This window comes from Doryrhamphus excisus, chromosome 4 (assembly GCF_030265055.1).
Source record: "Doryrhamphus excisus isolate RoL2022-K1 chromosome 4, RoL_Dexc_1.0, whole genome shotgun sequence".
NCBI lineage: Eukaryota > Metazoa > Chordata > Actinopteri > Syngnathiformes > Syngnathidae > Doryrhamphus > Doryrhamphus excisus.
The window spans coordinates 13,371,621-13,387,655 of NC_080469.1; the positions used below are offsets into that span (position 1 = coordinate 13,371,621).

Genomic DNA, 16,035 nt, shown 5'->3' on the forward strand with positions numbered 1-16,035 from the left:
GTTCCACAGTTTTTTGCATGTTTGTGGTTTTGTTTCTTTTTGTTTTGGCTATTGGCAACCTGTCCTACTTTGTTTGACCATCCTTGAACGCCCCTAGTTGTGTGCATGTGGTTTTTCTCCATGCTGCACAGACAGACTTCTAAACTGTATTTTTCCCATTTTTCTTTCACTTCATATTTAATTCATTTAAATGTTGATACTATGGGACAATGATATTGATATTTGTTTGGTGCACAACCTGAAGTTATTTCATGCTAGCACACTGCCTGTTGGACAAACAAACTCAGTCTGTATTAATTTTGTACTTGTAATTTGATGTTGTTCCTGTCTTAGTGTTACACAATACATAAGTAATAATAAATAAGCTAAATTGTATCCAGACCAAAGGTAAAACCATGCAACTTGATTTGTGACATATTATGTGACAAAACTAAAATGTTTGCTGTGTTGAATATGTTTATTTCATTATTTTTACAAGCAGAGACATCACATATTTTTACTGTTAAATAGTTGTGATTTGGATCATTAGATGATAACACACTTTTTTTTTTTCCAAGTTTGAACAGTTGTCATTGCAGCAACAGAAGTGCCTAATATTGGGACCTTGCTTATACAATTGTAAAGTTTTTAATATTTCACTTTATACTCGTCAGTTTCTTAATATAATGTCCTGTTGAAATGTTATGTCATTCATTCATTCATTCATTTTCTGCCGCTTATCCTCACGAGGGTCGCGGGGGTGTTGCAGCATATCCCAGCTGTCTTCGAGCGTCATCGCCAGCCAATCACAGGGCACATATAGACAAACAACCATTCACACTCGCATTCATACCTTTGGACAATTTGGAGTCGCCAATTAACCTAGCATGCTGTTGGAATGTGGGAGGAAACCGGAGTCCCCGGAGAAAACCCACGCATGCATGGGGAGAACATGCAAACTCCACACAGAGATGGCCGAGGGTGGATGATTATTAAGATGTTATAATTTATATTATATTATAATACTATATAATATTATATTAATATTATTATTAATGGCACATGTGTACTTGACCCAGGAGATGAGACCAGTTCAAAAGCCCTGCTATAATTAACTGTATTAAAGCACTCATTTAACATATTAGTAATAACATATTGCTATTCTTGTGTTTGCAGACAAAGAAGTATGTTCTGGTGATGGTTGATCCCCATGCCCCAAGTCCGTCTAACCCGACATACACACCTGGAGGCACTGGCTGGTCACAAACATTGAGGTACTGTTGCCCTATTTTAACCTCACTTCCTCGTGTTTTAATCATTGAAAAATACATGTATTTACATTTGTTGACATGAGTGCCGGGGCCGATCACAGGGCTGAAAAATTATGAATGGTTTTTAGGCCCAACTTGGTGAAAGAGGAATGCCAAGTTCAAAAATGTTAATTTTGGGTATCATGTATCTCGTGCAATAAACGCCTGTGACAAAAGTGTGGGAGTAAGTCTTTCTAAATGGCTGTGAAGTTTGCAAGGGCCTGTCAGCAGCAATTTCCCTCTGCTGCAAAGAGCCCGAGATGTGTCAATGCAGGCGTGTGAGACTGAGATTGAGGAAAGCAGCATGCGAGGCGCACACTCGTTCTCCCATAGCGCTCTAGTACCTCAGCTCCCCCTCCAGTGGAGAGATCTTGGCAGAGTGTCCTCCCTTCATCTGTTCCCCCAGGCAGAGCTGCTCCCCCGATGATCCACACTTCTCCATATTTTACACCCCCAAAATGGGCACAGCTCCGATCCCCCTATTTCTCTTCATATTTCTCTCCTTTTTATACATTCGTTTTTGTGCCTTCACATTCTTGCACGCTGAAGCCAAATGCATGTTGAGTTGTTGATTGCCTTAAATATTTGGAGGATATTTTTTTTGTTGTTTAATCCCACGAGAACCGGGAGATCAACTCCATAGATTAAGACGAGTGGTTTGAAAAGCAGAGACGCACAAAGATTCTTGCGCTGCCATGCGCTGCTCCCATTTCGTTTTCAGACAGCGTCGCTCTGCAGTAAATATATGCCGCACTGATTCAAAGATCCTTATGCAATGCATCTAGGATGTGTAATTTTGTAAGCCTTTATTGTTAAAAAAATTACTAATTCAGCTTCAATAGTGTGCTTACATGATTTAAAGAGCTATGTTTGAGCTTTATTTTTAAGTATAAGGATTGTCGTATATAGAAAAAATGGCAAACAATTGACACTTTTTATAAAATCTTAAGCATCACCTTTGCTTCATAAAATAAAGACGGCAAAAAGACTCTCTGGCATGCTTAACCATCTGTGTCTAAACAAATGTCTTTCAAGTGCCCAGACAGACTACTTACTACAATATATTCTCTCTTGCAATCTACTTCCATGTCACTTGTGTGGGTGGTGACCCGTGCTGCCCATGAAGGGGTTGGCCAGTTTGGCGGCATGCTTTCCTGATTGTGACCGGTATTTGGTCAAAAGGGTTAATGGGCCTTTTGAGCGATGCCAACCCATAGTGGGAGGTGTTTAATTGACCAGTGTGACTCTGTGACACACAACCCCGGCTTTTGTTTTTTTTCAACTGTCACTGGATTTCGGTGCAGCTACTGACACATCTCAGGCAAAGAGAGATTCACAGTATTATGTAGAGATGTAACAGAACAGACCTTGTGTGAAAAGTAGTACACTGAAATCGGAAGAAGTTATTGGCATCATGTTATGTCATCTTACACATTTTTTTTCGATTGTCAGATTATTTTAATGATTGCAGTAGGAATCCATTGTTGTTTGGTAATAACAGGCTGGCGTGACAACTTCTCGCCATGTGTTGTTAAGCATAACAGTTAAATAATATAAGCATGCACCGGTTGATATGCACCAATTTCCTTAATTTTGGGGGATCAGCAATTGACTGATCCTTACATGTGAAACCGATCTCATTTCATGCATCTTATCTACCTATCTCCACAAATGTCTGTAAGTCAGCCTCTGTCCTCTTTTGTCTGCCAGACTGACCGTTAGCAATGGAACTACTACTAGGAAAATGCAGGTGGTTCATGGCATTGGACGACAAACCACTTTTGCTTGTTGTGCACTTTCTATGGTCAGGTCTGCAGTGTAGCCTGTTGTGAAAGTTGTGTTTGTTTTTAAAATGTTTCACTGCATTACTTCATAATATCCGTTTATTTTTGTTTAAACTCTAGTTTCAAATGATATACGCCGTAATGTTATTGTAATGATGCAACATTTATTTATGAATACAAAAAAAACTGTTTTTTTTTTCTAAACCTGCGTTAAGCATCCTCCTGTTATGTGTAGCTGAGTAAATAAACCCATCTGGCCATGTTATGAGAAAATATGATATGCATTAGTCCAAGGTCATATAGGCTTTCAGTCATTTGTATACTGTAGATGTTGCCATAATTAATTGGTATTCTTTATCCATAGCTGCAGTTACGAAGAGTAGAGATTTTCTTAATTCAGCCTGGTGTGAATTCGGGTCAGGCTGGACTGAAAAACTGGCCTCATTAGAGAGGCGGTGGTAGTAGAACAAGGACACTTGATTTACCTTTGTACTACATGTTAGGGATTGACAGATATGTTTTTTTTTCGGGCCGATACCAATTTTTTTTTACCCTAGCCGATTAGCCGATACTGCTTTTGCTCCCTCAATTTACATGAAAAAATGACAATGATAACAAATATTACAGGTCTCAAGTTTAAACAAATATTTATTGAAATGTAAACACTGAACACAAAAGGATTCAGCTTTCTTAAACACACATTTAAACGGCATTATCAACTTGAAAAGGAATAAATATTCAACCATGTGCAAAACATTTCTGTAATTGTTTAAGTTTTATCTAGCATCGATGTGATGACTGCTCCTCCGCAGTGAGACGCACACCCCCCGCCTCCACACACACAAACACATCACACAGACACAATTTAGTACGATATATAAAACATTTTTCTCATCATTAAAGTTCATGTTGTTCACGCTAAAAACCTCTGATAAGCAGACACGGCTGCTCCAATTCGTTCTGTGTGTGTGTGTGCGTGTGCGTGCTCGGAGAGATCGCACACACATAACACGACACACATTTAACCTCAGCCCGGCGTTCGCTAAATGAAACTCCTACAAACACCATGGGAGTGAATTGCCAACGTTGACATTAAAGCGGTGTTGGTAACAGCTGTACATATTAGCCTCCAACTACATCAACAGCTCCCCAATTCCAACGGTATAGGCACTTTTAAAGATGAAGCATTCAGCAGCATTCCTGGTTTTCAGATCCACAAACAAAACTATATTTTCAAGCACGTATATTGCATGCACTTGGCGTTCATGTTTCCTATTTCAAAGCAGGTGGCAATATTTCAACTAAGTTTAACTGTTGGAGGCTAATTAAAAGTTGAAAACGTACCCTTGTTGCGATTGTGGGAGGGGTACTGCGACTGCGTGTGTTGCAGGGTCCTCCGGCAACACAAAGCTGCCCGGCGGATGCTTGTCTGTAATTCATGCGGCGGAAAAATACATTGGCGAACCCACACGCGTATCGGCCAATACCAATTCAAGTAAAGAACACAAATATCGGCCCGATATATCAGCGGGCCGATGTATCGGTCGATCCCTTACTACATGTACTGCACACCTTGATTTCTGCTACAATGGGTGGTTCACTCTTCACTTATCAAAGTGTGATGAGTATTTCTTTGCTGTTTTGTCATGACCCTGGTGAAGCAATAAGTTGTTATAGAATTATATTCCAATGTCAAAATGCAACAATCCCTCACTCCCAGAGCACCCCACACAGGACACTGTTGGGGACAGAGTCGAATAGCATATTCCAAGTCTACAAAGCACATGTAGACTGGTTGGGTATGTATGTATCCTCCAGTACCCTTGCAAGGGTGTAGAGCTGGTCCAGTATTCCACAACCAGGACAAAAACCACATTGCACCTCCTGTAGCCGCAGTTCAACTAACCCTTCTCTCCAGCACCCTGGAATAGGCTTTACCAGGGAGGCTCAGGAGTGTGATCCCCATGTGGAACACAACCTGCAGTCACCACCACCACCCCAGTCTACCAATCCAGACGTCCTCTTCCCGACTTCCATGCAATGTTGAAGAGACGTGTCGGTCAAGACAGTCCCTCAACATTCAAAGCCTTGAGGAACTTAAGGTCTACACCTGGACCTTTGCCATTGTGGAGTTTTTTGACTACCACAAATACCTCGGCCATGGTGATGGAATTGAAATATGAACAACAATGTACAGCGCAAACAGTAATTTGTACAAATAATTTAAATAATTTAGAACACATGAGAGACATAAAGCACTGTCATAAAAAGATTAAATACAAGAATTAACTGAAACAGTCATACAGTCAACAGAATTCCTTGGTTTTATCCCTGTGGTTGTCTTGCACACTGGAAGGAGCATTGCAAAGAAGGGGGAGAGAGACTTATTGGGAGGTATTGGAAGTTTCAACAACGTCATGTGGGTTTTCACCATATACGTTGATGACATCAAGGTGACCATTTATTCAATTGAATAACATTCTGTGTTAGCATATGTCATTTCATGCATGTTCAGACAGAGTATTAGTAAAGTTTTGACTGGTAATGATTATTGATAACTAGCTATGTAGATTATAATCTTAATACGTACATACAATTAGTTTCATTTAACTATCATTTAAATGTTCTCCCGTTACTAATTCAAAATAACCACAGCTGCCCAGTTGGTGAACATATAACTTGGAGTGGAGAATACACAGTTTGATATCAATTTATTGTCAATTACCAAATAAGCATAAGCAGATTGTTGTCTGACTCTAAGTTAAAATCCAGATGGTGAGCCTCTTCTCCCTCCCTCTGCCCTCCCTTAAATCAATGCAGATGTTCCAGTATGGTCTCGCAGCAATAATTACTCTAACAAGTAAATCATTAGTTTCTGAAAGAAGCAGCTTATAAACACAGCAGTGGGTGTTGCTTTTACTTTGTTAATACTTACTGTCTCATGAGTATTTCAATGGCTTGTGAGTCAAAATGATGCAATATAAACTGTGGTTCACTTAATGCTCTTTCCCTGCTGTAAGGTGTTCATTATCGATGTAAAATCCTATTTAAGAAGGATGTACAGCCTGAGGTTTTCATGGATATGAAGTTAGCATTAGGATAATTACCAGAATTTATGTGGGCTTTTTTCTCCCTTTTATTTGTTTTTGGGGGTGTGATGAAATAATTCCTTGAAAAATCATTAGTACACACACACAGACACAGACACACACAGATGCATATTTACGTCTATGAGGCTGTAACATTATCTCTCTCTCTGGCTAATTGAAGACAGTTGGACAGTTTCAATCCCAAGCATGCTGTGCTCATTAATACGGTGCATGAGGGATATGCATGCTTTAACATGCATCTCTCTTGTATCAGCTCCCAAGGGAACGGCAGAGCCTGTGTTCTGCTGCTGGTCAGGCAAACTGAGAAGTATTGTGATTGTCTCAGACCAGCTGGCTTGGTGTTTGTGAATTCTGAGGCCTGCAGAGATCATCTGCTCCACACCTCAAGATGTCCTTAAAATGCAAACTATTAGGCGTGTAACTTATTATTGAATTTTATTCAGTGTGTTTTTCAATGTGAAGCAAACACACAACAGCTTTTGTAACTTAGTCCAACAAATTATTTTCATGTATATTCAGTGTTTTGGTGAGACACTGACTAGGTTTTAAATGGCAAAGAGATATCAAACTGGTACTTTGCTATGGTTGACTTTGGTAACATTAAAACAAAGGGGGGACTGGACAAATGACTATGCCTATATATTGTATTCAGATATTTGTCTTATGTTGGAAAACTGGCAACTCAGCCCAGTTTCCCAAGGCTGGGGATCATGCTCTTTTTCACAATGTCACAATGCATGTTGGAATTTATAGTTTTCACTCGGTGAACTGCAGCTGCCCATGCCGGCAGCACTCATGCAGTCCCAGACCGTGATGCTACCACCACCAAGACACAATTATCTTGCTACTCACTTGTTGATAGATATTTAGACAATAATGGATGTGTGTTGAGGAGGGCAGTACAAGTGCACCCTTAAAGTTGCTCTCCAAATTACACTTTTTTTTAAATCCCAAAACATATCACCACTGACAGTGGAGTGTGTAGTGGCATTGATGGCGCTCACTCATTCACGGCTAATGCACATACATGCAATCTCGGACAGTACATTTGTATGCTGGTACCACATTACAGTACCAATTTCAATTTCAGTATTCCTTTTTGGAGACATGAAACTTAGACTTATTTCTGATGATGGCATACAATACAATGAAGTATAAAGTTCTGCAACAGTCTTTATTTGGGCAAACCTTTGTACCTATGCGATGCTACAAATGAACATAAATAATACCATTGTTCTTTACCTTGTAATTATCTTGGAGTTTCTTTTTGACAGACAGCAGCCCCCATATGGTAGCCAAAAACAATTTCCCGAAGGCCAGGGAAACCATGGCTTCACTGTGAGAACAAAGAACCACTGGTATTATTCATAATTAAACTCTTATTGTGCAGTCTGCAGAATATTTCCATTTTTTTGTGCTTCACTTCTGCTTATTCTCGTTTCCCCTCTCGGTACTTTGCACCTCGTGCTGGGAACATCTGTCGGGCGTCAGAGTGGTGCCTGGCTGTGTAGATTGGTGCAGGTAGAGGAGCACATTGGAGCCCGGCTAATGATGAGAGTGTCTGCCCTCTCTCTTCGAGCAGACGCAAGCTGCTGCTTCACGCTCGCTCACGCTACTCATACGCCCAGGGAAACAGATTTCCAAACATATGCACTGTTTTTAATCCAGTTGAGCACTTCATTTTTTCAGCAAACACAAATAACCTTACGGGACATCCATATATTATGACAAGGGGGTGGACGCAAAGGAATTGAACAATTTTCTTTTTATAATGTGTTCCCCCCCCCCCCCCCCCCCCCATAAAGTTGCTAAACACGCTCATAATCAGGGTGAACTGTTTGCTTGTTTGTGGATTCACAAAGTTTTATTCTACTACACTAAGGAGCAACTTTAAACTCCACTGGATACACCTGTTGTCATTCTAAACTGGTATTTATATACATGTGCCTTGTGTTGTGTTTGTGTCTGTTATGAATTCTTGCTTGATAATGTATATACAGCAACAATTAACTTAGTGTATGTTTACATGACTAGTTGGGTTTTAGAATATGGAAATTGAATGAATGCCCTTCTGGGTCAAACTGTTGGACATGTGGACTATCATTCTATCTGGTACTCATAATATTATAGTCAAGCTTTTGTTGACTCAGCCATGTTGTACTGAGCAGCCAGTGCAGACGTGTTGACAACTTTTTAGAGCAGTGGTGTCTTTCGTACAACTAAGGGACAAATATAATATCAGTTTAATTTAAGAGCTGATATCTACCAACTTCCGTGGTCTTCTTGATTAATAACCAAAATCACTTAAGTCCTTACATGAATAAATATAGCATTTTACTGCCAGAAAATGTAACTCTTGTGAGCTATTTTTGTTGTCACCATTATATTTGTCCAAACAAAGGCACCTTTAGTTGTAGCCGGCATTAAAATAAACAACTGAAGAAATAATTCTGGCCATCATTAGACTTGTCCGCTTTGCCATTGTTAGTATGTTTTTGAAAAATAACCACAAATACAAAGCATAAGCCACAATGTAGGTCATCTCTTTAATACTCAATGAACTGACGTCTTGCATGTCACCAACACATGACAGTTTAACCCTGAGTTTTGTTTAGGCATGTTTTCCTCACAAATTTAGGTTAGCTTCCAAATTGTATGACCTTAAGGTTCAAGTGTACCGCCCCTGATATACATAAACAATAGTCCTTAACACAGAAGCCCAGCTGGAGGAGCTTAACATTTTGGAGCATGTTCATCCAATTGTCAGCTACAGCCAAACAAAATAACAGAGGTGGTGCTACAAAGTACATGACGTTCAGTTTCTGGAAGTCATTCTCTAACAGAACCTCTTCGGACCCTCCCTCATGGCCTTAACTCTGATTAGGACAATGCTTATGTTTAGGGCCATAGTAAAATCAACTGTATTATTTTATTAATTGCATCGAACTGATCTGTACCACCTATGATGGTCCCATTTAAAACACTATCAAGCATTCAGCTTAATAACAAACACCTTCCTCTCTCGTGTGGGCTGATGGTCTCACTGTTCTCCACCACCTAAAGGGAGAATTACATAAGAATCCTCCGCTCAATTGTCAGTGCCATCCTCTATCCACACATACTGTACACATAGCTGATAACCTATAAAGCTTCTTGGCATTTCTATAACAAATAACCTCTGCATAAAAGTGAGCAATGATCTCTTTTGTCAGAATCTGTAGAGCGTGTTTGGGGGGTGAGGTAACAGTTCTTCCAAACTGATAGTGTTGCCCGTATTTGTCATAGGAGGAAGGCCCAGTGTATGTCAATGTGAAGTGGTGGGAGACAGCTGTCATCATGGAAAAAAATACAATATAATAAAATACTGTAAATAAGACTTGTCCTTTGAACATTATTATAATTGTATTTTCAGTATGAGTCATATTGTTTAAAACATTTTCTTCAGCAAAATTTGCACATTTCAAATACAGGGCAGAAACTAGAGATGAGACCGTCAGCCCTTTCTGTCGGCTTTGTACGTGAGCTGAGCCTACTTTCTGAGTGCACCGAGTCGGATGGCTCATGTCCGTTTGTGTTTGTCAGCGATGTAATTTTTTCATATTTCTTTATACACCACAACTTTCAACAGCCTGTGTAATGTCTTTAATATGAGTGTGGCATCATTATTCCTGCTAATCGGACAATAATAGACAAATGTGTTGAGGCCTTGAAATACTTTACCTCACCTTGAAGGTGCGGGGGGGGTATGTGTGAACTGGAAGGTGCTTGTTGCTGCCATCCTTCTAGAGAGGGGAAATTTTTTTTGCAAAAAAATTTAAACTTTACTGAAATACACAAACAGTAGCCCAGCATCAATTAGTGATGGTAAACTCGATTCCTTTTTTCCCCTTTTTACTCAATTCACTCAAGTCGGGTGTCATAGTATGTGTCAAAAAAGCCCTCACATAGAGACTCCAATACGCACTAAGCAAACACCCCATTGAGATGGTCCGCAGTTACCGTGATACATTCAGAAGTGATAGAGCTACCCCTTAAATTAATGCAAGAATTTTTTGAAAACACCATTCTACAAAAGCATTGTGCCACAAAGTCAACATATTTTTCTGTAAAATCATATACGTATAATTATATATATATTATTTCAGCCCTACCTATGAAAGGTAATCCTGTGACATGTTGTTTGGGCTGTAAACCGGTTTGTACAATTCCATGATTCTTCCCTGTTCTGTCACATCCAATAAGAAACTCTGAACATGCACAGCAAGTCCAAGCAAAACTCAGTCAACCTGAGCACACATCAGGTTCCCGATTCACTTGTCTGCACCATCATGCTGGCATTGGTGAGTCAGCCGAGAGCAGGAAGTGGAAAGGAGAGTTGATTTGAGACAAGATCTGTTGCTTGGGGTCAATACATTTATACCAACGCAGTTGGAGTAACAGTTGCAGAAAAAATGCTATGTTACCTGGTTTCCTTTTTAATTTAGCTGGCGGCAGCACAGAAAGTGAATGCGTCAACAGACATTCATTTAAAAAAAAAAGCAAGTTTTGAATGAATCGGTCAATAATGTGTCAGCGAAGGTCAGCACTTGGCAACAAATGAAGATATTTTTATTGTCGGCTGAATTAATTAATCTGACTGCCAATACTGTCAGACTGGACTTTCAAACTAAAGTAGCAGAGCTTTTACTGGAGAACAATAAGCATACAGAGTTTGTATACAAATAAAGATAAGACCACAAATGGTTTTCTGTTTTATAAGAAATAAAAAAAATAAATGGGACTAAAAAGCATTTGTAAAGAACATTTTAACTACTCTGTTTTGGTGATCTTAATGAGCAAGCTGCATGAACATTAAGAAAAAAGTCCATGCACCATTGAGGTGTGGTGAGCCTGATGTCTGTAGAAGCTACCTCAGCTACGTTAATGTCTAAGCTGGATATACAGTATCTAGAAAACAAGGACAACCTTGAAAGCCCTCTTGGAATGGTTCTGTCACACTATATATATATTTTTTAGAGAACAGATTGGACCCTCTCCATGCAAATGCACTTAAAAGCCGGTGGCTCGGCATATATAAAGACACTTCTCTTAATATGAGCCCCCTTTCTTCACACCCACGACCATTGTGCATAAAATCCTGTTTTTCCTGAAAAGATTTCCAGTCGCAGCCACACAGACAATGTTCCCCCTCACAAGCTGTCGTCTTTGTCATCCCCCCCCCCCCTTTTTCCTCCTCAAGTCAAAGCAGTGCATCTTTGGCAGTCCGCCCCATAAAGGATTTGGTGTGTTTCAGGGTATGAGGTGGGGTATGTGTTTGTCAATCTCTATTTACCTTTCCTGTTATAAATCGGTCACTTTTGTTTTGGGGTTTTTTGACTGACATGGATGGAGGGGGGAAAAAAAGCAGGCATGGTAATCAGAGGGGAGTGAGAGGGGCGTTTAAAACCACAAATGTCACAGTTAGTGGGGGGTCACCAAGGCCGTGGCTTTGCAAACGACTTCCACTTAGTGGTGTCTCTTGAAGGGGAGTGAGGCATGCTGATAAAAACAACTCACTAATAATTATGTTCTCCTAAAATAGCCGTTATTAAAGTATATAGCATGCTTGCCAGTTAATTGTACACAAAAACAAAGACTTGACAATGGACCTCCTGTAGCCAGTGTAGTTTTTTTGTATTTTGGCATTATAATTAAGTATGACAGCTATGAATACAAAAGTTGGCAGATATTATGGCGGCTTGTCTTATGCTCTAACTCTTTGGATTTCACAACTTATCTTTTGGTTATGAATATACAACAAGTGTATACTAAAAGTAAATATGAATGTAATAAATCAATATATTGATTGTCTTGAATTTGTTATGCTGTGTATTAGTTTAATTTTATTTGAACATGCATCAGGTTACAATGGAATACATCACATTAATTCACAGTTCCACATGTCCAAAAGGAGTAGGAAAAAGCAAACAAAGCGTATTAAATCCTACCCCCTCCCCATCTGTTATTTTACAATTGCTTACTGTTACATTTGTTCACTTCCTGATTTCTCTTTTTTTTTAATTTTTTTTACACATACAGAAGTGTAAGGTAATGTAGCTGCCAAACCCAACTTTATAGAAGTTGATAAATGGTATAGGATAATAAACGACAATTTCTTTTTTTTAAATGTCCGCTTTTAACATGAAGCCATAGTTGTTGGATCCCGAATCTGATCAGCAGAAGCAGAGCAAGCCCATATAAGGAGGCTCGCCTAAGTGTGACATCACAAATCTCCAGTTTTACAACGCCCTCTGAAACCGAGCGTTTAGAACCATCCCAAACTTCTTTCACAGATCACTTCCAAATGTGCAAACCAAAATTATGTGAATCTTTGGCATTGTTTAACACAAGAATACAACATTCTAACTACATTTATAGGTCAGAAAAGTGGAAAAAGCATAATAGGTCCCCTTGAACATACTGTAGAAGTAAATGGAATGAGGTTGCCCAGGCTGCAAACCCAGTGTTTCTGCATTCTGCTATGTCTAGATTAGATCTAATTTACCAACACAAATTTGTGATTGCATAAATACCTTATAGAACAGCTAATAAAGTCTGAGATTTATCAAATACGTCTGATTTGAATGTTGAATTCATTGTGATTAACTTTGTGATAAATTTATATAGGCTATTTATTCATTGTAGCAAATCATTTGCAGTTTAATGGCAGGGATTTTTACGGGTCATGTTTGTGTTAGTGGTATAGAGGAATAATTAGTGTACTACTGCATTATTTTCTTGTGGATTTGTTCAACTATTGATATGCCGTTGGACTAACAATCATACATCTACTGAGACCTCTGATCTGTGCTATTGACCATTATCATAGCCAAGAGGTTTGCTGCAATGTGGTATTGTTATGCTACAGTTGGTAGAAAAAGAAACCTGTTTACATTCCAGGGTGATGTATAGTTCATTTCGCTCGGCAGCGCAGTCGTATTCCGGCATGCTGTATAGATTTCTTTCAGCTGACGAATTAAAAAGACAGCAGTGTGTGTGTGGTGTGCCTTCCAGCAACGCGATTTGCCTGCGAGTTCATGATATGGGTTGAGAGGGGAGTTCCTTTGGGGGGGGATTAAATAGCTCTCTCTTTCTCTTCCCTTCCCTCCTCCCATGCCCTCCTCCATCTTTATAGTACACAAACAGCTTGCAGGTCTGTACGCTACTCTTACTGCATGTTTGCCATAGTGCTGCTCACAGGTAACAGTAAGTCAAGGTCAAAGGTTAAGAGGGATTGTGGAGCTCGGATTCTTTTACGCTTCCCTGGCAAACATTATGCACACAGGCAAGGGAAGCAGCACCCTTCGTATCCCTGGGAGAAAGAGACAGCAAGTTTGCTTGGAAAAGATGGTATCAAAAAGAAATGGGCCAAGACAGGTATACAGTAGGAGGTTAGGGCAGTCTTCCTTATCTTGAACTTTATGTAATACTACTGCAGCAAGACATCCTGACAGACATTCAATTCAACACAATGGGAACAGGTTCTATTGTAGCAGAAGTATCATCTTAAATGTATTTTCTTTCCCCTTAAAAACAATTACATACTTTTGTTTGGAACTAGAGACAGTGTAGTAAAATTATATGATGTTGATATGTGGACCTCAGTATTGGAACACCTGACCTGACATCTATAACATTGGAAAATTAACATTTGTGAGGTCAGAGGTTAGCGAGTTCTCACCTTCTTCCCAAGCATTCAGTCTGATCCTTCTTCAATGGATAAATGAAATAAAATTCATTCATTCATTTTCTACCGCTCACGAGGGTCGCGGGGGGTGCTGGAGCCTATCCCAGCTGTCTCCGGGCGAGAGGCGGGGTACACCCTGGACTGGTCGCCAGCCAATCACAGGGCACATATAGACAAACAACCATTCACACTCACATTGATACCTATGGACAATTTGGTCTCCAATTAACCTAGCATGTTTTTGGAATGTGGGAGGAAACCGGAGTACCCGGAGAAAGCCCACGCATGCACGGGGAGAACATGCAAACTCCACACAGAGATGGCCGAGGGTGGAATTGAACCCTGGTCTCCTAGCTGTGCGCTAACCACTCCACCGCCGTGCCGCCCATGAAATAAAATGATAAATGAAATGAAACGTCTTACTAAGATCAACAATTAAGATTCTATGGGAACTGGGTTTATTTAACCTACATTCAATTCAATACTTGATTATAAGATGTATCCTATTATGTGTGTACATGGTGGGGGTGTTGTTGTTTCTTTGTTTTGTTTTTCTTTACAAATGAATGAACTTGGATCTATATTCCATTGAAGCCATCGTGAGCATCTACCTTTGCGAAACCAGATTTCTATCTTTGCCAAGATCATTGAATGTGAAGGAGATTATCCATATAATCTCTTAATCATTAACACTATGGAAATAGTTGGTGGTGTGTCTAAAACCTCTGCATGATCACATGTATCATAATGTGTATCGAATTTTGGTTGGCAGTGCCACCTTTCCAGACATCCTCATGTCCCATGATGCATACAATGAATGTAGATTTTGTAATACTGATTCCCATAAATGTAGTCAAAGGTGTACATATACATCACAACATGACTGTCCTTTTTGCATTATATGCTCAAATAGGCACAAATAATGAAGATGCTTTTGCCCTGAAATGGCTTGTCAAACAATTATGCACTTTAGTTTCTTCCAACAAATGCATTCCACGTGATTGTTTTGCCTCATAGCAAAGCACCCGAAAGACTAAAACCTTTCATTGCAGAAAAGGCCGCTATTGGTCACCATCAATAAAAGCATAAAAGCATTTATTTCCCACGTTTGTCAAATTAACAGCATACTCCATCTCCCATAGGACTTGCAAGGTTCATTAACCTTTCCGTGAAGTGGGACAGGTTTCCAGCAGTTACCATAACCTCTGTCTCGCTCCTGCCTCAATTATAATACAAGAATTAAGCATCCAGCCATTCAAAACAGTAATGCTGCCTCTTAAATCCCTTTGTACCAGCTCTCGCTTGTTAATGACTAAAGACACTGAATGAACCGTGGTGATAAACAGTGGACAGAAACACATGAAATGGCTGCTTTTAACAGGAGGGATGACTTACTCTAAATGTTGCTGCCACGTGATGCCTCGATGTTAACGCCAAAAAAAATACGATTCCGCTTTTTAGACATTAAATGCTAAAACAATTCCAGAAATAGATTGGAGCATCACAGTGTTCGGGTGTTATCGTTGCGTGTGTGGGTTTTCTCTGGTTACGCTGGCTTCCTCCCCCCATCCCAAAACATGCATGTTAGGTTAACTGGAGACTGTAAATTGTCCATAAGCGTGAATGGTTGTTTGTATATACAGTATGTGTCCTGTGATTGATCAGTGACCAATCCAGCGTGTACCCGCCCAGGTCACCATAACCCAAACACTTTTGATATGATGTTGGAACACAAGCTGACACTATGTTGTTAGAAAACAGTCAAGTTGGGAACACAATAGAGCACTTGAGTGTAGTACTGCCCAACAACATTATCAGTACATTGTCACCTTCTGTGAGTAAATCAGTTGCTCCTTTTCCATGAATCAATTCAAATAAATGATTTCCTCCTATTTCTACACTTTGGTCCACCACCCCTCCACAGTTGAAAGAATAGTCTGACCTTGAACAAACTTGAGTGTTCAATTACACGCCTGTTGATCCCTTTTAATTTCTTAATAATTAGATTATCATCCTCCTCCTCATCCTCTCACTTCTTTTTGTCCTCCTACTCCTCCTTCTCTTTCGTACCTTAGCCCACAAGCTTACTTATAGTCATTTATTTTGTGTCACCCTTCACACAGACA

General features: G+C 39.8%; 1 protein-coding gene across 3 annotated transcripts in view; it reads left to right on the top strand.

The window, feature by feature from the left end:
• Positions 1-16,035, top strand: part of LOC131127699 (phosphatidylethanolamine-binding protein 4) — a 42,590-nt gene that overhangs the window by 19,662 nt on the left and 6,893 nt on the right. Inside the window, exons 3-5 of one of the 3 annotated variants that reach the window (XM_058069838.1) lie at positions 1,156-1,253; positions 7,458-7,541; positions 7,675-7,892. In XM_058069838.1, coding sequence (XP_057925821.1) covers positions 1,156-1,253; positions 7,458-7,541; position 7,675 — 183 coding nt within the window. In that variant the 3' untranslated portion in view covers positions 7,676-7,892. Of the gene's footprint in view, positions 1-1,155; positions 1,254-7,457; positions 7,542-7,674; positions 7,910-16,035 lie in introns of those variants that run through there. The other 2 variants (XM_058069839.1, XM_058069840.1) reach the window with 2 other exon arrangements.